Source organism: Apaloderma vittatum, unplaced genomic scaffold, assembly GCF_000703405.1.
Source record: "Apaloderma vittatum isolate BGI_N311 unplaced genomic scaffold, ASM70340v1 scaffold10847, whole genome shotgun sequence".
Classification (NCBI taxonomy): Eukaryota; Metazoa; Chordata; class Aves; order Trogoniformes; family Trogonidae; genus Apaloderma; species Apaloderma vittatum.
In genome coordinates, this window is record NW_009727881.1 from 63,920 (window position 1) to 89,564 (window position 25,645).

At 40.6% G+C, this 25,645-nt stretch overlaps 1 protein-coding gene across 1 annotated transcript in view; it reads left to right on the plus strand.

The window, feature by feature from the left end:
• The window catches only part of LOC104277276 (protein FAM172A-like), a gene marked incomplete at its 3' end in the record, with an annotated part of 25,127 nt that extends 3,230 nt beyond the window's left edge, over window positions 1–21,897 (plus strand). The window contains exon 3 of the mRNA XM_009873861.1: window positions 21,778–21,897. Within this exon, the coding sequence (XP_009872163.1) occupies window positions 21,778–21,897 (120 nt within the window). The remainder of the gene's footprint in view (window positions 1–21,777) is intronic.
• Window positions 21,898–25,645: the final 3,748 nt, after the last annotated feature.

The following is a 25,645-nucleotide window of genomic DNA, read 5'->3' on the forward strand; positions in this document are numbered from 1 at the left end:
ACCCAGCTCCCTCAATCGCTCCTCATAAGGTCTGTTCTCCAGGCCCTTCACCAGCTTTGTTGCCCTCCTCTGCACTCACTCCTCGATATCTCACTTATACTGAGGTGCCCAAAACTGAACACAATACTCAAGGTGCGGCCTCACCAGTGCTGAGTACAGAGGGACAATCACCTCCCTTCTTCTGCTGGTCACAAAATTTCTAATACAAGCCCCGATGCCGTTGGCCTTCTTGGCCACCTGGGCACACTGCTGGCTCATATTCAGTCGACTGTCAATTAGAACACCCAGGTCCTGTTCCGCTGTACAGCCTTCCAGCCACCCTTCCCCAAGCCTGTAGTGTTACATGGGGTTACCGTGACCAAAATGCAGGACCCTACACTTGGCTCTATTAAACTTGACTCATTGGGCTCTTGAAATAGAAGATACTGTCATTCCATAAATACTTAAGGATGGTAAATGCTTTGTAATGATCTCATCAAAGTGTTCTGGAAATCCTGAGCAAGGCTTGCATCATCTTTGCGGTGCAGGGAAGACTGGTACAGAGAGACTGGATGGAAGATATCCTTGCAAGTAGGCATAAACTGCATCTGACATTGAAGGAACATCTGTTTGTGTCAGATGTGCTGGAGAAATTGTTTCAGGCTCTTAAGTATTAGCGTTAAATATCTTCACTTACGTTCTCACAGGGTAATTAAGACCTATTGTGGTCTGGTGAGGAAATATCATTTGAACAAATTAAAGCTGACTGGATGATGCTTCCACTAGTGCAGTTAGATTTTCCAAGAATTGGAAGAATGGAACTCTTCCATGGTAAATTTCTTTTAAGTATTTTCCTCATTTTCATTTTAAAATAAAAATACAAAATAGCTGGGACACTCAAGCATTTGTAAGAGTGGAGTCTTAAGATACAGAGTCTCAATTTGCCCTGTGTTGTTGTACAAAATGAGTACAAGTAGAAATGGCTAAGGTAGCGTGTAGTGCATTAAGCATAGTGCTTGAAAGATCAAAGTACTTATCGTTTCATGCTGGAAGTTTCCTTAACTATGAAATAATGTACTTTCTGGCATACATTATAGCTTGTTAAAGGTACTGATTTGGTCTGGGCAATAAACATCATGTCAAACATTATGGCAGAAAAACCTGCTTAATATGTTTTGTAGTGAGACAGAATTTTTTTGTTCTTGAAAACATCTGCCAACTGAATTCACAAGTGAAGACAGAAAATGTCATCAATTCAGTAACAATCTTATGAATTTGATTTCTTTTTTGTCAATGCAAACTAAGGAAGAAACTTCTTGATAATCAGCATTGACTATAATACTTTATGGAATGATTAAACAAAAGCATTTTACTTTTATATAACATGCTAATGAATGCATATGAATTTTAATACTCTTACTGTTCAGATTTTAACAAGCATATTGCCAGCAGATCGTTTTAAAAGCATCTGTTTTTTAATGTGTTGAATGGAGGATTGTGTTAAATAGCTAAATATGTACGTGCATCCTTTTAAAAAACATATTTATATCCTTACTTTTAGTTACTACTATATTTTCTTAGACCACCAGAGGCTGCTGCTGTACATATTGGCTAATGCTTCCCCCAGAAACTCAATACCCTAGCCAACCTTCATTTATTACTGAACCAAACTGAGAATTTGTTGATCTCTAACCTTTTTCTATGGAAACAGATCATACAGGCTTAAATGTGACGTGATTATTCCTTCCACCCTCCAAGCCATCTCCCACTCCCTACAGATTTTCACACTGACAGTGTCTTCTCTATGTTAAAAGACACTTAGAAATGTAAATCAGTATTTATCCCCTTCTAAATAGCATTCACCACTTAAACAAGTATACTGAGTGGATTCTGAAATGTTATTAAAGGAAAACGTGTGAATCGCATAATTTTGTAATAATAGTAATTTGCAATAATGTCGTTGCCGCAATAGTCGAAGAATATAAAAAAGGCAGCGAAGGAAGAAGTAGGAAAAAGTACTTTTATCAGACTAACTGACAGGGTCAGGTTTTCTGGGCAGAAGGGATAAGCCTTTCCTGGGTCTGTGTGCAAAAAATTTGGTCTTTTTTTTTTTTAATTTTTTTCCATCAAGCTCATCAATTTTAAAAAAATATTTTACTACAGTGCAATCCATACCAGCGCTATTTATGCTAACAGCGTATCAATGAAATTAAATGAATTTGGGATGTAACATACTTTTAATCAATAATTTTCCCACTTTTCTGCAAGAAGTTAAATAGGAAAAGGTCATGTGCAACTCATTAATTTGTTTTGCTAAAAATGAATGGATTGAGGGCTAATAAACCCTTTTCTATGCCAAATAGGAAAAAATTGTGAGGACCAGGCAAGCAGCTCCCATAGGGTGAGGGCTGTACTCTGGCAGAGCTGGACATCAGGACTCAAACCTCCAAAGTCTCAGTCCAATGTGTATATGGCAGTGCCCTTTTTTTTAGCCCTTTTAGAACTGTCAGCATTGCTTTACATCTGAAATAACACATGGTTTTACTCTGTCCATATTTACCATTTTAAACCCATTACTTCCTAATGTTCTTGAGAAATCTTGACTCCTAACCGACAGCGAAATCATGCTGGTGATGGAAAGCTCATGAGAACCACTTATAAACTACAATGACTTTATTGTTCTTGCCCTACATAAAATCATAGAATAGAGTCACAGAATGGTTTGCGTTGGAATAGATGTCAAAGCCCTCCCAGTTGCACCCCCGTGCCCTGGGCAGAGACCCCTCCCAGCAGAGCAGGTTGCTCCAAGTACTGTCCAACCTGGCCTTGGGCACTGCCAGGGAGGAGGAATATACTGCTACTTACCACTGGGCGTTCCAAGTCAAAAAAGGCTGCGATTCAGGTGCTACACGTAAACATGTGGTGATATTCTGGGTCCTGCAGGGTATTTGGGATGCCTGGAGACGCCTGACTGATGTCTTGTAGGACCTGCTCCACCGTGACCCAGCAGCTGGAATCCAAGTAGAGGACTCCAAAGCATCTGCAGTATCACTGAGCAACTACAATTAGGCCTCTACATCATTCCTAGAGGGTCAGATCAGCTTTAATTGCCAACCGTAGAGTCTATGTAACAGGAAAAATATGTAGGTATTGTATTTCATTGTATAGATGCTACAGTGTATAGGTATCTTAGATGAAATAGCTAAAATACATAGAGTTTGAACTATAGTGCTATTAGTAATGTATGCATAGGCTATTTAGCTTGTATTTTTAAAAATTCTGAGATTGTAAAGACATCTTACGGTATGTTTTGCATCTGCTAGTCCAAAAAAGTTGTACTTCTTTTCCTTGAGCAAGTGAGATATCACAGACACAACCACCGAAGGAAGGTTTTTCATCTCTTCAAGAGCACCACTGGCTCTTCTTTCTGCCATACCCTCTCTTTTTCTGCATCTCACAAGTGTGGTTTGATCAAAGAAAAGGCATAAATCGGGGCCGTCTAAACCTCGACGTCATTCGGACATTCATTACATGATGCCGAAAAAATTTGCGTTGTCGGTCCAGCTCCTAAAACGTGAGGCAAGCTGTGCTGAGTTTCCAAAATAAAGAACCACCTTGCATCTCTCCTCCCTCTGCGGTGCTCCCAACAGGGTAAAAAAGAGCGTCTCTGGCAGGTCAGGCGAGTCCTCCTTCCTTTCAGACAGGATTCAGGTTTGGTAAACCTGGCCAGTTAGCGAGCTAATGGTAAAGAAAACTAACTCGACAGAAAGCAGAACTACTTGTTGAAGGCAAAGGTGACAGTTATTCAAACTACTGCGTGTCTTTGATTTTAGAGTGATCACAGCGAAGGACCAAAAAGACCTCATAGGTCTTCTGGTCCATCCTCCTGCCAGTGCAGATTGCTCTCTGCAAATATCCTTCATCATTCGTCTAACAGAAGAAAAGGATAATATCCTTTTAGCTGATATCCAAAACGTTTTGGTGCCAGATTTGAGCGTATTTGGAAAAACTGGCAGGAAAAATTTAACAGGGGCACAACACACACCTTTTTGCAAAGCTTGCAGTTTCTGTATGTGTTTTTTCCTTGGGGACCAGTTAGCCACAAGAACCTAAATATAGTGAGAGATGATGGAGATTAATTTCTGAGATATATGTATGTATATAAGCATCTTAAGATGAATGACACTTTTAAAATAACCCTTTTCTGTGGAGACTCCCCACCCCACTCCTCAAGAAATATTTGTGGGTTTTGGATCAGGGAATATGAGGGCTTTACCGTGGTGCATGGAAGTCAGACAACATTTGTGAAGTCCTACAAAAACGAATGTCAGCAGACAGGGAACCAGGGCTCAGGATGCATGGTATGTTCAAGGATGTTGTTTTCAGCGCTTCTTCAGAAAACAAAGTGAAAATTCAGGAAAAATATTTAAGAAAAATCTAGCTTTAAGATAGGTCTTGTAGTTCCTCCGTATTCTGCTTGGCTGCCTGCATCAGTGACAACTGCCAAAGGGGCTAGAGGACGAAACGGTGGCATGGAGGAATGAGGAAAAAGCTGCCCAGAAAATAATGTCAGTTCCTACCCTGTGATTCATAGGTGGCTGACAATTTGAAAAAATAAGTCTTATAGCCCTTTTGTCCATTAATTTTAAAATCTTTATGAGTGAGGGATTTTACTAACTAAAGTCCTTGCTTTTTGTGAATTTGCTTACTCTGCGATGTTATTTTTGAATTATTTACCTCTTGAGAGCAAGGTTTATATTTTTAATCAGCTCGTTGACATCCCTGTACAGGCAAGGAAATACGCCTTACTGTGATCTCTGAGGAGAGTGGAGTCCTGACCTCTGTTCTTGCTTTGCCTTGGTGAACTCCGTCGCTGATCAGCATGCCCTGAGTTCTACCTTTTACCAACTTCAGAGCTGTTAACTTCATTTTCCTAGTGTCCAGACAGAAATCTTTCTAAGGTAGTCTTTCACGGTACCTCCAGCCATGAACTCAGCTCAATTTTGAGAAATCTGCACATTTCTTTCTCAGCTGAGTCCTTGTTTTATCCTTCTCTCCCTGGCTAAACCAATCAAATATGCTTTTTGTCTTTTGTGAGGTGTTGGTAGCAGGTATTTTCTCCCCTGAAAGAAGTGCATGCTGTTCAGCCACGCTCGTCCACACTTTGTTACTTTCACAGTTGATTCTCTTTATTTTTTATCAGCACTTGGGAAGAGTGAATTTGTCGATACACAATGAGGTATATTTCCTTTATTGTCAAGTAACACTTGAATTTTAGTTAGTTTTCGCAATAGATGGCACTGCTTGGTGAGAAACTACTGAATGAGGTAGGACCAAGTTGCATTTAGAGTTACCAAGAGTTGTGTGTGTTGAGGAGCCTTAAGCTTTTCTGGGCTCTTAGGTGATAGTTTGAGACCTTCCAGTTGGGTACTTCTAGCATGTAGTGAGAGAAGTTTCACAACTACATTAAGCTGGCTCTTCAGAAAAGAGGGAGCGTGCCAAGGTTAGTGGTTTTTGACAAAGATAACCGCAGTTCATCTTTTGCTGGCGAGCGGCATAAGTGGTGACGGGGATTTCATGCCGTTAGATCATGTAACAGAAGGGATCCTTCCTTCACCGTCAGGATGGGCTGAAATGATTTGCCATGTATATGAGCCGAAACAGGCAGGACACGAGACCAACCACAAACCATGGCTGAAATGCAAAACGTGAATTTATTCTCACTACCTGAGAGTCTGGAGAATCTTTGCTTGAGCATACTGACAATCCTTCTCACCAGTTTTCTGTTATATTCCCAAAACATACAACCAGTCAGTTTTTTAGTTCTTTAATAAAATACTGCTAAGGGTCTACACCTATGGGGAAAAAAAAAAGATAAAAAGATAGCAAAAATGTTACTTCTGGTTTTGTCATGTTCTTATCGACTCAGAGAGTGAGCGGATGAGTTGCTTTGTCCCAAAAGGCTTACTTTACAACTTATATGTTGTCTAGCATCACTTAAATTTGAATTGGTCACTCTACCTACCACACGGTGTGAATTACATGGCACAGCTTGCCCTCACACACATGTGTGCACACAGGCACTACCTTCTCTAAAGTGCACAAAACCTACATGTGTCTGTGTTTGTCCAGCATCCTACAGGCTCAGCAGGAGGTAGTCCCCTACATAATATATGCAGGCATGGGATACATAAGACTGGAAAGTTTCCTTTTTACCAAAAGCAAACATCAAGTCCATACAAGACATCTAAAATTGAGTTAATTCAGACAATACACCTGCTACTCCATAACCACCTGCAACACGCTTGTTCTTTGGGGCTGGTGCTTCCTTCTAGGATGGTTTTTCATTCCTATCTCCTATCTTTTCCACCTGCTGTGTAATGGAATAATCTGATTTCATGGATCTCGCAAGTTCAGCCTATGTGCTAGGAAAGTGGGCAATTGACATTATCACTTAATTGTGTTGCAGCAGCTCAGTTCTTAGCCTGGGAAAACAGAAACCTTGATTGCATGTAGACGTTAAGATGACAGATAGTTCTTTCTCTTAGGGATCCCGTTTGCTGAGGAATTCTTTTTAAGTTAGCGAATTAAGTAATGAAGAAATTTAGCAAAACTTAGGGTGCATAAGCAGTTTTAAAAGATTTCTGGGTTCTGCAGTTAACTTTGTGGCTTTATCCTCTGAGAAGTCGCTGCCCTCACGCAGTCCACCTCGCTGAGCCTCTGCCTACTCCACTTCTGTTGTCTGAAAAAAAATGAAGAAACACGTTTGATGACAAGATCATGTTATCCATCATGTGTCCTTTGCACCGGCTGCCAAAAAGTGGTGGGCTTATGTTTAATGACTTGCTTATTTTTAAATCCTTTGCTATGGAAGACCTTGGCCACATATGAAATCTGCCTCGTGGAGATATGTCAAGCTTTCAGATGCTGCATGCTCCTTAAGCCTTCTGGCGACTTTGCCTCAAGTGGTCATATGAGTTATTGGTCAAATGAGTTATATAGCTCTTAAAATAACAGCATCTGATTTGATCACGGAGTCCACTTGTCTTAAATACCTTTCTGCTGCTGTGGACTGTTGGTTCATTATGTTCTTTTACCATTTCTTTTCCTCTTCTGCTTTGAACTACCCCAGCTGACTGAGTCTGGCTGGTAGTTAAATATATTTTTAACCTGATGGGCACCAGGCAGTATCATCACTGGAGTAGGAGTTCAGATGCAGTTGTTATTCTGTTAACAGCTGTGGTAAATAATAAAATTGTTTTGTAACAGTGTTACTGTGTTTCTAACAGTGTTACTGTGAAGTAACACTGATTTCTACAAAAAGATAAAGTGACCAGGCAAAATTCAAGTCTGCTAGATTCCACGGTGCAAAAGGTGACCTCAGTTGTGCTGGAGGTCCACAGAGCATACAAAAACTGGAAATAAAAGGTTACGACGTGGAAATAGTGTAAATAATTTTGTGTCCACAGTGTTAGTCATCTGCCGGGCCTCTTTGGAGGGTGCTCAAAGTCACTCTATCTTTAATGTGTGTGGTTCAAAGTTTGGAGAACTTCCACACAGTATGTTTTGACTCTTCTGCAACATGGGAACGAGAGAAATTGCCCTTTTGTGTCAGGAACAAGTGCTTTGAGCTGACACTGCTTTGAGCATGGTGTTGGGCTAGATGACCTGCAGAGGTGCTCTCCAGCTGATGAAGTTCAGTGGCTCTACGTGGCTGAGTTCCACCTCAGTCCTTAAAGAACTATTTAAGCTGTGGATAGGCTTTGTGAACATTGTGAAGAGAGGTGAATTTCCCTGCCTCAGAACATTTGGGACTGCTGAGGCTGTGGTCAGTCACCCACTTACCAAGAGCAGGTTGTGGTGACTGAGACCAGGAAGCCTACCTAGCTATTAGCACAATTAACACCACGTGGTCTTGCACATGTAGCGCTACAGAAATGCACCTTGAAAGAAACAGACAAAGCTCTCCAGACAAACAATGATGTTTCTTGGTGTTTTTAACACAGGAGTGTTGTGATTTCTTCAGAGATCTGGAAATTCCCCAAGCTAAATCCATCTGCCTAAATTTGCTGAAGGACCCTAGAGCGGTACAGCAGTAGGAGTTTTTTCACAGATGTTCTCCAGATGTTATTGGCACACCCATTTTTGAATAATAGGAAGGATACAAGTACTGTCCGTGTCCTTCCTACTCCCTCTCCTTTGTTATTTCTTCAGGAAAAAAAAAAAAAGAAGGGTTTTGTCTACATTGTTAATTTGAGTTCCCAAACTTTCATTTTAAACTACAAAGCAGTTCTTGAGTTTTGAGAAGTGAAAAACAAAATATACCCTGTGACGTTCAGATTGATTATTTGCCAAGTGTGTGTTTAGAAGGGAATAGACATGGCAGAATTAAAAAGGCTACAACTTTATTAAAGCATTAGTGAACAGCAGTTTAATTAAGCCTGTGCACAACTGCATCTTAGAAGATTTTGGCTACACTGTTAATTTCAAAGTGCGACCTGAATCTCTGTCTGGGCTATAGGGCAGTGCGTTATGTACAGGTTGCCTTGAAGTCCTTGGACAGACCCCCGGTTTCTCTTCATCTCTTAAAGTTGTGCCCGTGTTCATAAAGGGATACAAATTGTTTAAGATGCTCCTGTCCAGTCTTCTGTGAGTGCTGTTCGTTGGAAGAAGCCTGCATTGCCAACTGCCAAAACCAACCCTTGCTGCTTGGTGGAGAGAGGCAGTTTTGGGTGTTTCTGGTGTTGTACTGGGATGTTGGGCACAGTGATTGTGATCATAGTTTGGGAGATTTCCAGGACATCTGGTAGCTGGCAGCTGTTGGTTCTTACCGCTCAGTGTCAGCTCTATTAACTAAACAAGATGTAGGATTTAAAATATGTTAGTACCGAGACGTTTGCACTAGCCGAGCTAAACTACAAAAATAGCAAAATGTGTTAAACGTTACATAGCTGTAAGAGCTGTCAGAGCTCTTCCAAAGTTCTGGGTAATCAGCTCCTACAGGACACCCAGGACCATGGACAACTTTTCTTTTCCTGTTTATCCACACTCCATCCCAATCACCAAGCACCGGGCTGTTTCGTGGCGGTATGGGGATGTGGTGGGATGGTGTTGGCTGTCTGTCAGGTGCCCACCCGGCCGCTCTATCACTGCCCTCCTCAGCTGGGCAGGGGAGAGAAAACATGGCAAAAGGCTTGTGGGTCGAGATGAGGGAAGGCAGATCACCCAACAGTTGGTATCATGGGCAAAGCAGACTCGACTCAGGGAAGTTACTTAATTTATTGCAAATTGACAGTGGAGAAGGGTGATAAGAAATAACATCTTATCTAAAGACACCTTCCTCTCACCCCTCCCTTCTTCCCTGGCTCAACTTCAGTCCCAGTTTTCTCTACCCCCAAACCTTCACCAGGGATTCCAGGGGAATCCCTGCTCCAGCACCTGGAGCACCTCCTCACCTTCTTTCTTCACTTACCTCGTTGTCTGCAGGGATGTTTCTCACATATTCTCACTTCTCTTTCTCACAGTTGTCCTTGTGCAGCTTTTTTTACCATTTCTCCAATACATCACCCTCAAGGTGCTGCCACCATCATCCCTCATGAGCTCGGTGAGTCCATCCAGCATGGTGGAAGCTTCCAACATCTTCTCACAGCAGCCACCCACACTACCAAAACCTTGTGACACAAACCCGAGGCAGGAGGCTCTGTTACTGCCTCACGCTCTTTTCCTTGAGGTCTTGGTCATCATTTCTGTTTTCTAGCTTAACGAGCACATTGATGGCTCACCCTGTGGATGCACTCAACATCTTGCTTTTGCCACCCACTCAGAGCTATTTCTTCCCTCCCAAAGAGCAAGAGGTGGCAAGCCTCACAGAAGAAAGACATGAGATATTAAGCAGGAGGAGGTGCACAATCAATAAAGTTTCTATCTTCTCCTGATAAACTTTATTGGCTGCGCACCATCGTTGATGAGCCAGCTGGATGTTTTGGTTTTTTTTTCAGAGAGGCTCTGGTAAGGGAGTGGCACAGCAGAGCCCAGCAAACAGCTGAAGTGGGATTTAGCTTTTATCAAATAAATACAATGGACTTTGTAGGATTGTTGTCTGTTTTCATCCTGTTGCAGTATTTCACAGCAAACTCATACGAACTTTGACAAGAAATATTGGAGGACTCATCTGTAAAACGGATAACATGCGTACGTCATGATACAGGGAAGTTTAACAAAAGGAACTTATGGAGTAGAATTATTTTTAATTAAAACATAATGAAGTCCACGCCTCCAAAACTAACGGTTTGAATGGGTACAGGTTGCAGATGTTGAATCTACTTAATCCTTGTTTTAAAACACATCAAACAAATGGTGCTGGCTAATAGAGGATTAAAATGACATCAAGAACCATTTATAACAGTAACAAAAGCCACGTCCAGGTGTTTTTTTGAGGGTTTATTTTTCTTATCCCACCCACCAGCATAGACATCATAGGTTTCATATTCTGCAGAAGTTATAGATTGTTCTCAAGGTCTTGAGTGGAATATCTGTTACTGTTCAGTCTGTAATTTCAGTAAGACCCCCATTGTTTGGCCTGTGCTGCCTGAGATAGAAAATTGCTCCCAATTTTCCAGCTAGGTCAACCAAAAAAATTAAGATATGATAGGGGGTCAGTGGAAGAAATTCATATCAAAACAACTGCTCACCATGTCATTATGACAACCTGCTGTAACAAATGTGCCTCTGTTTTAACTTATGACAATTAATTGCTAAAAGTAATTTAATCTGACAGTGGCAAGACGTTGAAAGGCTTGTGAAGATGTCATAAAAGCGACCTTTCTGCCCATGTGCAACCAAAAGCCATTTTTAACAAGGAGCCTCAAAAACAGTACAAATTCTTTTGTACTTTGTTAATTAGTTATTGATTTGAAACAATGCTCTGCCAAATGTTGTCAGATTAGCTAGACACCAGCAAGGTCATGGTGTGACAGTCTAGTCCTGATAATCTCACGGTATATAAGAATTCTTTTTTACTCTGAACCTTTTGTTCCGATACCCCGAGAATTACATTTCCTGGCTTTAGCATTTGTGCTAATTTAAAATACAGCCAAGCTGTCTGTTATGCAGTTGGGTGTTTTAAAGTTGTTAAAAAAAAAAAACGGCACCGCGTTAGAAGAAAATTCCAAGTGATCTCTTCCTGCCTAATGATCTTTGCTGACAGTCAGCGCAACGGGTCCAAGCCAGAGGTAAAACAAGCAAGTCCCGAGGTTGTTCAGGACTGAAGTTCGTTTCCTAGCTGATGTTATTGTGAAACAAAAATAACAGAGGTGGGTCTGGGATGGAAACCTTGAGAAGCAAGGTTGAGGCTTCGAATAGCTCAATGTTCCCGCCTTTGGGATTCTTGCGACAAGAACCAGGAGAAAACTTGAAAATGTATTTCAGATTGTGTTTGTCATCTGCTTAAATAATTATTTTATAACCTAATGGCAGTTTGCGTCAAATACAATTAATTATATTGCACTACATATTAAGGCACTTCAGCAAATCCCTACTACTGTACCTTAAATAAATAGTATATCAGTTTACTTAAAGCACTGAGCACTTTGCTCTCTTTATTAGGAGACATCAAATAGCTTTGAGCCTGTTAAATCCTTCTTTCACTTAAATAACTGGTCTTGAGTGTATCTAATAAATAGAGACAGACATGTCAAGAAGAAAAATACAGGGTGAAACTGTTCTATTTCATTTAACTCAAGTAAGAGATATAAACTCTGTAACGAGGACTTTACAGCTGAGCTTTGTTCTGAAACCATAGCTGTTAATGAAAATACTAAGTTGTTGTTTTACTTACATGTGTTGAAGTTTGTTAGATTCATTGTTTCCTGTGATGAGGAAATCTGCATTTTTCTTGGCCAAAATGCTATTTTTCTTGCAATAGCGTGGTTATAGAAAAAAAAAATGCCTGTTTCTCGTTACAACGTATAAACAGATTGTAAGAACTGAAAAGTCAAATGATTTTTAAGTACTTTAGGAAATAGAAAAATAACACTTCTACATTACTTCCATTAGCAGTTCTGGAATGTTTCAGATGCATTTGTTTCGAAAGAAATTTGGTTTTAGCATTCAGAGAAGTGCATGTAATCATCTGAACGATTGGCGTGATCTCTCTTTGTGTCTTGCAAAGATAATTCTTTTCGTGAGAGTATGGCATTCATTTTTATTTACTTGCCACCACAATTAATCTGTTGATTTCCAGAAATGTGGCTAGTAGGGAAGAACATCTGTGAAGATACAACCTGATGCTTTGTTTTTAAAGTACTCTTATCCCCACGATGCAGTCACAAAAAAAGGCCACCTTCGGTGATGTTCCTTCCGTTAGGCTGATATATGTGGTACACACAGTCTTAATCCCTGAGATTAAGCAGTTATATATTAAGTTATGTGGAGAGGCGAAAAAAAAATACCAGAGGAGCAAAAATCCAAAAGGTCTGTCAGAGAACTAAAAGGGAAATCAGTTAGTTTTTTCCAAAGTAAAACTTCCTTTGATTCACTTCCCTCCTTCCTCCTATTCTCTCCTCCTGCACCTCTTTCCTTTCGGTGAGTCAGCAATGTTCTTGTCCCCAGACTAGAAAAGACAAATGTCATGTTTGTGTTTATTTATAAGTCTTAGAGATAAAGTAATTAGCTTAGGTGACTTCTGCCGCATCTGTCAATTTGGAAACAATATAAACAAAAAGAATACTGCAGATTCTCAGGGGCAGGATCTCCTTTGGAGGAGAATTTTAACTTTTTGGTCTCCATCTCAATAGGGAGCAACTGACCACTTTAAAAAAAAAACCAAACCAAAAAAACCCCTGTCATTTAAAATACCAAGCCCCAAGCTTCTGCTGTGTGTGATAATTTAGAACCACTGAGAAGCTGATTTTGTCTGAATTTTTCTTCTTTTTGGTCTCCTTTCCTGCACTTTAGCAGAAGACTGTTGGGTGGTGATGACAGGACATGCCAGACTCCAGCAGAAGTCATAACGGGAAAATCCAGACTGGAACAACAGCCTGACAAAGTTGTCTTACCCTGGCTGACAAGCAGATTCTTTAACCAGGGAGATGATGTTACAATAATAACTTTTGAGACTTAATTAATTTAGCCTGAGATCTGGGTTTTACTTTTTTAAACAGCAAATGCTTTCAAGTTACAAGCTCAGCTTTCGGTTAAGATGCCAATCTTAAGAAAATTCTCCTTGTAAAAAAAAACCAAATTAAAAAAAAAAAAAAACGTTTGCATGTTCTTGTAACGCCAATGAGGTACTGACACGGCAGCTCTCCAGAGGTATCCTTCGTAGACCTACATTTGCAAAAACTAAAATAACAGCATTAGGTCAGCGATGCATTGATGCAGCTGAGACCACTGTCACCTCTGTGAGGAATAGCTGTGGGCACCGACAGCTTCACTCCATGCTTTCAGACCATTGTTTGCCTGTTGAAATATTATGAATGAGGTCTATGAGGCAGGTCCCATGGCTGAGCGAGTGGAAAGAAGGTTTTGATTTCCAGGGTCAGCTTGTTCCTCACTGAGCAGACGTGGTTGGAGCCCTTTGGAAACAGGAGGAGAGAGGCGGGTCTGCTTGTTTTTAAGTCAGAAGTAGCTCTAGGTTCTTAGTAGTGAACTGTGTTAGTTGAAGGTTTAGCTGGAAAAAAATTTTTTTTTTTGTTTGGAGTTGCTTTGTTTTTTCTCTTCCATGCAATAAAGCTGGATATAAAGGGGAAATGTAGCTCCCACTGCCCCAGGGGAGGTTAGGATCCGAGCTCCCTCTGTTCCCAAATATATATAGCTTAACTCGGAATTTTATTTCCTGACCACCATCACCAGGGAAAGCCCAGCTCGCGTCTGAGGTGGGAAAAGTGGGGCAGGATCCAAAGTTGTCTTGGATGGTAATTGCGGTGGGAGCTGGGGAGAGCGGGCACGCCGGGGACAACGAAAACACAAGAAAAAAAAGCCCCAGCTAGTCATTGTGAGTCTTGCATTAGCTAAAACTTGTCATTTTAAACCTGATCTCAGTCAGCCCTGTTTTAGCAAAGCGTGGGTGTCACTGCTGCCTCCCTAGTCTGCCTTTTGTCCCCTTTTGTACTGGCGGTGACAAGATAAACACTGTCCCAATGTCTGCCAAATGCATTTTTGTTTTATGCACCTTTTATTTGTCTGTTAGGCATGCCGGTTATTGCACGCATCCTGTGATATTTATTCATTTAGCAGGTCTGTCAAGATTCCCTGCTTTCCTGACAAATTGTCAGTAGTTTTGGAGGTGGGAATACTCTCTAACTCAGTACAACGTGTGTTTAACTGCAATACGTGAGACTTTGGTTCTTCCTTTCTGCTGCTGACTGTATACACACAACATCTTTATTACTAGGGTTTCATAAGCAATATTGAGATCACTTCCATCACTGCCCCGCTTCACCAATAAAATAGACACAAGAAATTACACAGGATCACCTCAAATAGATCTGGGAATAAGAATGAGGTCTGTATTATGAAAAATGCATCCTTAAGTCACTCTGCTGTATTGCTTTCTGAAGGCATGCAACAAATAATAACCGTGGCTATGCTATTTATGTCTGCAACTCCACGAATGACCGGAGTCATCTGATGTGTGATACCTGGTCTCTTCCTGGCTCAAAAGCAGCTGCTACCTACTGCCAGAGTATGTATCTTGCCCTTACCTCAGAAAGTGCCCTTAAAAAGATAATATACTCTTTCTCTTCCCCTAGTTGTTCCTGTGGGATGAGTGGAAGGGGCTGGCATTTTTACATCCAAAAGCTCCTGGTTTAATCGCTGCTGGGGTCATAAGTAAGCAAAAATACGATGCGACTGTTTCTGAATGCATATGAACACAGTCGCTGGATAAAATAACATCATTCGCCAGAAATGCATTTGCATTATTTCTGTGTTGAACCTTTTCAGACTCAGTGCTCTGTTTTTTCACAGAGCTCCACCACACATTGGTGACCATGAACCCTTTCTGCCACTTGCACAGATGATCACGTCCTGCTGGGTTTTGCACTTTTAATGCAGCCAAGTGTGCAAATAAAATCCATACAGAGCCTGTAGAAGAAGGGATGGTAGAAATGTGCCCCTCATTCAGACTTTCAAGGCCAAAGCATCAGTTTTCTATGATTTCAGCTCTTCTCCTCTTGTTTTCCCTCAAGTTCTCTCCTTCTCACTCAACTCAGGACACAGCAACTAAAATAACTCCTTTGTCCCACTGCTCAGGGTTCATTGACCTTGCTTCCAGCGCTCCTAGCAGGAGCTGAATTTCAGATCCATGTTGTCAGATTTAAGAATTGCCTCCACCATCACGTTTGCTCCTATGGCTTCTCCCCGAGTCGCAGCTGCTTTGCATTTTTGAAGAGTTCTGCGAGAACCAACCCATCTTCATATCTCCATACGTGCAGCATACAGTTTCGTGTTATCCCTTTCAGTAAATAAAGCAGAAATGCAATTTCTGCCGTTGTCAAAATGTCCCACTGCCTCTGGATCACCTCTTGAGCTGGAGTAGGAAATGTGTCAGAAATACCTGTGCAAGAATTCTCTCAGATCTGTGATACAAGCAACAAAAAAAAAGATTTCCAGGTAGCTGGGATGCATCCTAATATACTGGAATTTCCCCATTAAAGATCAAATCTTGTTGAGTTGAGCTACACACTGTAAAGTCTTGTCTTCAGGTACACATGCTGCAGAAAAATATTGATACGCGATCTTCGCTTCCATTTATTTTGTTTTCAGTTTCTAACCTTTTCTTATTCTCCTCCATTTCTCTGGTTATAAAACCGTAGCTGCTGTCTGGGGGGGAAAAAAATCACGTGCAGGCTAGGTTTTTTAGCTTCAATTCCAGCTTTTTGCGTTCAAAGCCTCTTAGACCATGTCCAGCACTGAGGTTTTGGAATTTCTCTGATGGTAATAAACCATCATATGGTTTCATGGTGTCCCAGCAAAACAGTTTTTGTTTCAGGTAAGGCAAATATTTGCAAAAAGAGTGAGGAAGATGCAGTGGATGATGAGCATCACGTATTGCCCATAAGAGTGCCGTTGGGGGAGGAAAGAGAGAGGGCGGCTGTTGGGACAGAGTCAAGCCAGAACAGGAGATTTTTCAATAGGAGGGGCAAAAGAAACTTCATATCACGTTTTTTTTAAAAAAATAAATAAATAAGGGGGTTGTGAAAGGAGGGAAAGTATAGAAAGCAGAGAGGAGAAGGGACCATGGTGGTGGGAGAATGGGAAGAGGACACCTGTATACGTGTACACATATATGCCTACATATCTTAACTTGCTTTTGAAAGTGCTGGTTCCTAGAAAGTTTCCAGTGAAAACCATTTCATTTTTACCCTGTCTGTTACCTGAGAGTGCTGCAAAATGTGATGCTGGTATGAGTCACATTATGACAATCAGGAACAAACCGTATCCCTTTGCTGTTCATTTCAGACCTTCAAACATACAACTTTCCTTTTAATAGAGCAGAATTTTCTGTACATAAAAATATTATCTTCTACTGTGCAGAAGATGCCAGTGTTAAAGTGGTCACTGCTGAAAACACTGTTTCAGCCTGGTATGTTTTGGTGACGGGCGGCTCCTTCCAGATTGTATTTTTGTGTTGTTGTACTCACATATTAGTTTGGGGGGTTTTTTTCAGAAAGGTTGAGGGATTTGCAGGTTACCTGCCCAGTGAGGCAGTGGGATGAGCTGTACATGACTGCAAAGGGCCTGCTCTTGGGAAGGGTCTAACATCTTCAGGCAAGGACCAGAGACCTGAGCCTTCTCCATCACTCTGCATCCCAGCCCACATGTGGCTCTTTTCTCCCATGTTTGACACTTGTACCATGCTTGTTTACAGTAGCTCATTGGGCTAGAAGGAGAAATTGTTTTGATATGATGAGAAATAATTATAGAAACCACTTTCAAGTAAATTGTTAAAAAAACTACTCATGCATGGGATGAAACATGCATGGCATGTTTCCCCATTTGTATGCATTTCACTTTTCACTTGTCGCAAAAAAAAAATGTGATTCCAACTCCTTGATTTTAAAAAAAAAAAGTGTCACTGTCACTGGAATTTAAAACTAAGTTGATGGGTTTGATTTGACTTTTTTTTAGTTTTTGATGAACTGGAAGTTTAAGATGGGTTCTGAGCTTCTCTGCCCTGGTAAAGTCTATAGTAGCTCAAGGCTTCCAGCCCTTGCCCTATCTGTAAACTTTCCAGCAACAGGTTACATTAAAAAAAAAAACAGAACAAAACATAACAAAACGAAAAAAAAAGTAAAATTTGGCATTGAAACAGGAAATATGTGAACCTGTCACAGTAAGCAGTCTCAAAGGGCAAGCTGCTTTGCAGGAGCTAATTAACCTTAGGAAATAATTACACAAATATGCAAATGTTGTTTAGATAATTCCATGTGTTATCAACTCAGGTAGTCCATCATAACTGCAGACCTTGCAATGTCTAGGTGTTAGAATCTGGCATAGTTGATAAGGCTCTGGTTGCTGCGTCGCTTCAGCTTGGTATTTAACAATTAATGACTGTGATATTACATTTAGTAAATTCAACCTGGTATTTGAATGCAACAGAACGTAACACCATATTCACGCTGCTTATCTGCATACTCCTAATGGCTCCAGCCATTAAAATGTTATATACCTTTCAACTCCTAGAGCTAGCAATACTTGAAAAAAAACCAACAGACCAAAATCCGCCATATCTTCTCCCATTTTTTTCTCCCCACAATGGGTGGTCTGTGCATTTACCCATAATCATTTTAGGGTTTCAGGGACTTAAAAACTGTTCCAGAGATCATTTTAAGTCTGCAGGCTGGTTTTTTTTTTCTCAAAGCAAAACCTCTCTTTTTTGAAACAAGATGGGGAGCAGCCTTTAATTCGAGCATGTTTCTGCCAGAGTTGTGCAGGCTGGAGCATCCCAGGACATCTCTAGAGGTCCCTTCGAAATCCTAACATTCTGTGACTTTATGATTCTATGCCAGGACATACACTCTACTATTACACTATTCTATTAAACTTTGGGTATTAAAATTAAAAGCCCCGTTTTAAGCATTTATGATTATTTCTTTAGCAATCGCTGTTTTGACTTTAAAAGTGAGACACTTCTTATACATAGTTAAGGGATAGTGTTTAAAAATTAAAAAAAAAACTACCAAACTAAGAAAAGGAATCTATTCTCAAACCAATATTTGTGAATACTCATCTCTTCCACATGAAATAAAATTTCGTTCCGTTTGCAAGCGCTTGATCATCATTTCTCATTCAAAAGGAATACCTCCGTGTGGCAAGAGCATCTTTTTGAGTAGTCCCACGCACCTGTCATTTACTGAATCAGAACCTAATATCTGGCTACTTATATCCTATATTACTTCTACACACTTACATTCTATATGACTTTTTTGCATGCCGCTTTCGTAGCAGGTTCCAAAATTGTGTGCCCCCTCTAGCATTCCGGAAAAAGAGTAAATACAACAACAGCGATGTAGAATTCTTTGGCAGTACCTGTGTTAAATGATTTTGATCACCTTTGTATCCAAGGCCATCTTCAGTGGGATTTGCTGCATGCGATTATGACAGGTGACCAATATCCAATAGTCACTGACAGCAAAGGAGGTATATTTGCTCCGTTTGTGTCGGTGAAAGCAACAAAAATGCAGCAGTTATTAGGAAAAAAAGATGCAGACTAATTTATTAGTGAATTAAAGGATAAGCCTCTCTGATGGCATTCAGTTAAAAGCAGAGGCAGGCAGGACCTGGGGTGGAGGGAGCACAGGTTGTACCTTCGCTGCTCAGAGCATCTGCTCCCTTCCCCACTCGAGCACAATGGAGCTGGGGTGTAGGAGTTCCTGATCTGCAGCAGTCCCGTAATTGCCTGGCTTTGGGTTATTTTGCATCACATGGAAGTTTTCATCCTTCCTAATTTTTTTCCCCTTTTATTTCTAATTATATGTATATATTCCAAAGAATCAGCTTATTTAGACACAGAGTTACCCTTTACACACAACCAACTTGGAACAGCCTGGAAATTTAAATTCAGCTGTCCCAGCACCTTTCCATCCCAGTCTCTTTCACAAACGAGACTGCGTTCAGCCTCAGCTGCCTTCTGAGGTACGTCACAAGATTTCTCCGCTCCTTTCTGTACAGTCACACAGATAATTATATTAAGCGTGGCCGAGAAGCCCTCACTTCATCAGGCAGTTTAACAAGGTGGTGTGTGAGTGCGGTCTGTTTAGCTGCAATGGAAAGAAGGAAGGCAGCAAGCCTCCTGAAACTCTCACCTCTTGTACCAGAATAGCTGCATCCAACCTTGTTATTTATCCCAGGCTCCCCCCAGCCAGATGTTTCATGTACAGACATGGTGACGGTTTATCCTGCGTCCGAGCTGTTTGAAATAACGGCTTGTTACGAGGGAGGGGGAGGAAAAAATAAAGCAGATGCTCTGAAGAAAGAGCTTTTCTTCTAAACATACGCAGCTCCTCTGAACTCCTTCGCTCACATCCGTGCTTTTCTTAACCTTGTTTAGGGTTTAGCAGGGTATGAACGTTAGCACACCTTATCCTGACATTTTGTGGCTTTTATTTTTCAGCAGTAACAAAGGAAACTGTCTGTATCTGACTCATTCTAGCTCGTTTCTTTCTGCTTTTGTAAAATCCTGAGCCTTCGTACCGGACTGTGGTGGAGCTGCGCAGTTGATGGTTTGGTTTTCTAGACCACTGGTTATGCTTTAATTGGTGGGGGCTTTTTCAGGCTGAGTTTCTGAATCCTTCAGAAGCTTCTTGCTGCTGTCTTAGTCTGGTGGAAATCCTAAATTTGTGTGCTTTTCCCAGCAACGTGTAGAATAATCAACACAAAAATACCTGAAAACACGGTATTAACCAGAAACAACCTCTTCTTTTTTCAGAAAGTTGAAGTGGGGTTATGTATGTGCACAAAAAAAAAATGCTGTAAAGAGAATTAATGATAATTTAAAACCAAATATCAAAAATAAATGTGCCTTTTGCACATGTATCCTGATTAGAGTACATCACTTTTCCATAGGAAATTCCAGTCCCAGGCTTCCTTCAGCTTTATCTTAATAACTGGTCTGTCAGTTGTATTTTCTGTGTGAAACTTATAAGAACTTCCCCCTTTCCTCACAAAAGGAGGATTCTTTACCTCCTTTACCTATCTCTACAATCAGATTTCAGAACAGGGTTGAAAGAAAATAAGCTCTTTTTTACACTGAGGTGGTCTACAGTAGTTGATACATAGTTAGTTAAAACTATGTTCTGTCATAGTCAATCAAGAACATAATCTGTCCAGGATTAAGGAGAATGCTTCGGAGCACTTCAGTGCTTTTTGGCAAACTTGATAAATATGTTTTAATCACTGCTATCTTGGAGAAAAAAAATCTAAAAACACATAATTGTTTTAAAAGCTTTGGGTCCAGATCCATAAAGATTTACAGCCGTCTCACTTCTATTTAGGAAACCAGGCATGAGAATAGAAATAAAAGCCTAAATCCACCACGTTATTTAGTTGTCTGTCTTCCCGTTGATTCTAGACACTTGTAAGAGCTTAAATTCCCAAAACTGAGTTGCAGAATGGGACTAAGACCTAAATCACTTCAGTGTTCTTGGTAAAGTTAGAGTAATTCAGACTGCATGATTAGCGTCATCTGATTGCCAGTGGCTTTTGCTGGTTTGTACTTTATTTTCCCCAAGGAAATGAGGCTTTTGTGGTCTGTGTCTGAGTGGCTTAGGGGTATGAAGTTGTTGGTGGAGCAAAGCAAAGCGGGAAAGGGATGCAGATTTTAGGAAATGAGTCACCTTGATTGATCAGCTCTTCCTGGCACAGAAAAAGAAAAGAAAAAAAAAAAAAAGCCTGGAAAAGCACCTGCGGTGTTGTGCTGGTGGGGTGAGGAAGTTGCCAGAGTGTCTTAGTCCTCTCACCTGAGACTGGACAGATTTATGGTCACAGCATCAACAAGCTGAGAAATAAATAAAATGTAGGGGGGTACAGAGAGCCTCTGAGGTAGAGGTGGGAGCGTGCAGCCCGGACTTTTGAGGAGAGTGCTCTAAAATCGGCGTAAGTCACTCCAGAGCCTTCAGTGACTCTTAGGTTGCCATTCACAAATTCTCGTTCAATAATAAGAAAAGGCATGCCTCTAGCTGCCGGAGGTTCCAAAATAACTCCCAATGTTAAGCAATCAAGAGGTGTTTTATCTGCACAGTGTCACATAGTCTGCAGTTGCAGAAAGTAACATCTAAAAGAGCAGTTGCAAATACCGTAATTCTAATCCTTGTTGGATTCCCGTTGACCAATAATATAAAAAATTGTAAAGCCTGAATTTGTTTTTATATCGTTCCCACTTGTTTTTATTTGTTTTATCAGACTAAGGCTTAACTACTTTGAACAAACCATCAGTCAGTAAACATTTGACAAAGAGTTGTCAAAAGAATGAAAATCAGAGCAGAGGCTCATAATTTCTTTGAATGCCTCTGTTTAACTGAATTGCCATCATGGTATTTAGATAAAATTTTGCAGATGCATAATTTTTGTTGTATTTATTAAAATAAGCCATGATAAAGCCGCAGTTTCATCGTCTTTAAATTGCAATCCTAAATTTCTTCTATTTAGACAAATGAATCTCTTTTTTCTTTGACACTACGGTATACTCATCTGAGGTTTGTTTTAACAAAACATTTTAACATTTAGGAACATGTTGCTTTTAGACAGAATTGCCAGTTTTTAAAAGGTAATTGTCAAAAACATGATTTCTTTCTGCAGGATAATGGATCTCCTGAAGAACATGCAATTTACGTCTGGGACCATTTTATTTCCCAGTCAGCTGCGGAGAACGTGTTTTTTGTTGCTCACAGTTATGGTGGACTTGCATTTGTAGAGTTGGTAAGTGTGATATCTCTGTTGCCTTATTTCCTGATGCCTTTCACAGATTTTTGTAAGCTCTTTGAGATCACCTTCTCAAAAGCAGCCATTTGAGAGCAGCCTTGAACGAGTGGTCAGACACACATCTGTGGGGATTTCTTTGCAACCAGAAGGTTGCTGTTTTCGGGGGTTTTTTTCTGGTTTTGAATGAGACAAAAAGGTCCGACGTGTGCACGACCCTGAAAGACTGTGGGAGAGCAAAACACATTAGATCCTCCTTGTCAAGGCTATGAACCAAAAGACAGCACTCGTTGAGTTTCTGCTCTGGGGCAGAAAAACTGGAGGAGAAGGCTGAGATGTAAGAACAGTTTTAAAGCTGAGTCATGTTAGCAAATGCACCTTTTTGGACACAGATTGGAACTGAAGGAGAGGGGAGTTTTGCCTGATTTTGCAGTTTTTCCACGGAGGTCTGCAGAAGTTTCTAGGGAGACTTTTTTTGATGTTTTTTGGGTTCTCGATGAACCCTGCAGTGATGTAAAGTGGGCCTGACTCTACTCGGTGTAAAGCTCACCCAACCCTTGATGCTGCGGCTGATGAACATCCAGTTTGTCCAGTTTTCCCCTTTTCTCTAAAGACAAATTTGCTGAATCTGGTACACGAAGTTGCCTGTTGAACTTGTGTACCATTCTTTAATTTTAGCTATAGTCACCTCAACTGTGAAATGCTTGTGTAATCAGTATATGCTTTATTTAAGAAAACTAAAAAAAAAAAAAAAGTTTGTATTGTGAAACGTAAATTGGAGAACATTTCAATTGGTTTTATAGACACAGGAGCCAGAAGATATATATGTATGTGTTTTGTCCATGACACATTAGTTTAGTCTGACTACGAGTTAGTAAAAGTGGTTCCTGCCTGGATGCCTTAGCTAAGAAAAAGCATACACGAGTGTTTTGTTTTTAATCTTATGCTGCTCTAAGTAGCAAGAAGTATCCAGAACAGGACCACTTATATTATTTTAAGAACTTAAGACTTTTATTAACCCTCTTCTTTTGTAGAAATTAAGACCATTTTGATTTTCCCTGTACTTCTAGAAGAGTATTATTAACCCACATACGACATGTACAGATTCAAAACTTGAGCACAGTTCAACTGATCATTTTCTGTAGGTGTTTTATTAACAGGTCAATAAATAGCCTCAAAATGAATTTTTTAAGAGGCCAAATTAGTGAAAATTAATAATTCCTCCTATAACCACAACTGTGGCCAAGAAACAGGTTGCATTGCCTGTGCCTCCTGGTGCTCCTCAGATGCAGCGAAGGATGGGGAGCATCTCTTCTGTCTTGGCTTTCCTGAGTTGTGACTTTCTGGGCTTCAGCCCAGGTTATTCTGGTGTGCCTCATCTGTCCAAAGTGAATCGTTAGCAGAATTTCTGTAGTTTTTGTAAATCCATGTCGTCTGGGTCACTGGATGCCTACAGTTTAGCGCAGGGCAGGAATGAAAATCAAGTGGAGACCTTTCTCAGTGTTTCCTAAAGAAAGCGCTTATTCGAAGGAGTCTTGGAGAGTTTTCAGTCGGTGGCTTGAGGTGGCATGGCTAACAGATGACCAACGTGTCACTCCCATTTTGCCTGTTTCTCTTGTCACGCTGGTGGAAATTTCTTCACTTTTGTTCTACTTTAATATGAAGCACACAGATGTTTCAGAACAAGACTTGACTTCTGACCTTGGGGCTTCCAGGGTCAGGGTGCTCGGGGCCTGTGAAATTATCACAAGCTGAGCTAAAGTTTTTATCCATCGCAGGAAGCAACCAGTAAGTAAGAAGTTAAAAAGGAGCTTTGTCAGAAAGACAAGATGGTCTCAGTAAGGGTCAGCTTCTGTAGTCTGCTGTCTCTGCAGGAGATGCATGCCTGAGAGGAGGAGTATAATATATAACCATTGGCACATCACATATCTGTCATGCAAAACTAGACCTGAGAAGTATATTTAATGTAGTTTGATTTTTTTAAAAAAAAATCAAAGAGTATTAACACCTGATTTTGGTAGAGGTGGTTAGATACCTGAGCTCTGCTGAAAGCAGCTTAATTAACTAATGCATGCATTGAGGAAGATATCCTTGAAATAAACCCTGAACTGTGCTATCACAGTATTAATTTGTAAGATTTTATTTTTTCATGATCTCCTTTCTCTTCAACTTTATATCCATATGGCACTTAGTAATTGCAAACAGCTCAAAAAAAAAATAGAAATGGAGCAGCTGATGGGCAATTACTGTCTTATGACAAATACGTACTCGATCGTGTCACTGTCTTTCCTGCTTTGTGTGGGGGAGGGTGATGGAGCAGCTACACCATATAGCAACCCATACCATCTCTACACTTGCTGTGCAAGAATTTTGGGTCAGCTGATTCATGAAAATTATAGGTTATAGGGGTTATGGAGACCTGTTGCGCAGCTGCTCCCTCTGCATCCACGCCTGTTGCAGGAGAGCAGTGTGAAGCACATGGGTTTAATTTGGAGAGAGGGGTTTTGCCTGGGCCCTCTGTGTTTTATTGTGCCCGCAGGGAAAAAGAAAACAAGCAAAAAAAAAAAATATCAAAAACCATCTGCGCTTTTAATGGATACCTTTTCAATTCATCTCGCATGTTCAGTGCTGCCAGGTCTGTCCCGACTGTTTGCCATCGTCTCTTTCGTGTCATTTCATTGTGGCGCGAGGCTCTGGGTGAAAATTCGACGTTCTGGTGCTAAGCAGTGAAACCCAACAACACCTGATATCGAGCAAAGAGTCCTTCATGGTCATTCGTACTCTCCCAGAGCAGCGTTTAGGCTATGGTTTGGAATTAAAAAAAAACAGTAAAACTTGTTTGCAATTTTCAAATGCATGCCGCACCATCCAGTGCTTCTATTGTTAGACATTATTGGCCTTTGTGGCTTTTTAAATCTACATTTTTGTGTGTCTGTGGCTGCGAGATGTTCAGAAGAACAGGGAGAGTCTGTAATACCATGCTTGAACGCATAAAAAGTGCTACCCAGTCACTTCGACGTAGGCATACGATTTCTGTACCTTGCTGGGTTATAGATTACTGGGGGAATAATTGAAAGGGATTGAACATGTGTGGGAAGTAAAGTTCCACCAATAAACTTAATTAGTTGTATTGTTTATGGCTTGAATTACAAGTGCTAATCATAAACCATATGCTAAAATGTATCTTAATATTTAGTAATTAAGACTTCGTGCGATTGCAGTTTGAAATTAAGTGTGCGTCTAATAATATCTACACGTAAATTACTTTTTGAATGCACGGCACTAAAAATAGTTGTTGGGTCACTGTATTCTGCTAATTACTGATTTTGAAAAACTCAAGCCATGATTCATGAACGCTTCTCAGCTTCTTACTTCTGTTATCCCTTACACAGTGTAGTCGGGGGTTTATTTTCAGAAGCAGCTTGCTGTAGTTGACGGTAAATTGTGGAACTTTCCCAACTCCTAGCTTATAATAATTTTATGAAATTTAACAGAAAGTGAGAATTTCAAGTTGATGGAGTCAATTTTATATTTAGTTTACAGAAAATAAGTTTCTGGTACAACGCCTCCTTTGAGTTTTTCTGCCAAACTTTGTGGGTTTACAATTATTTTGCTTTAAAAAGAATGTTTTCCCTTGTCATTGCCTGCACTCAGGAGAAAATACATATTGTTCCCCCACGGCTACCTGCGTGTGGTGGCTGTCCCCTGCAGATGCAGTGACAGCATCAGGGCAGAAAGGGTGGTCCTA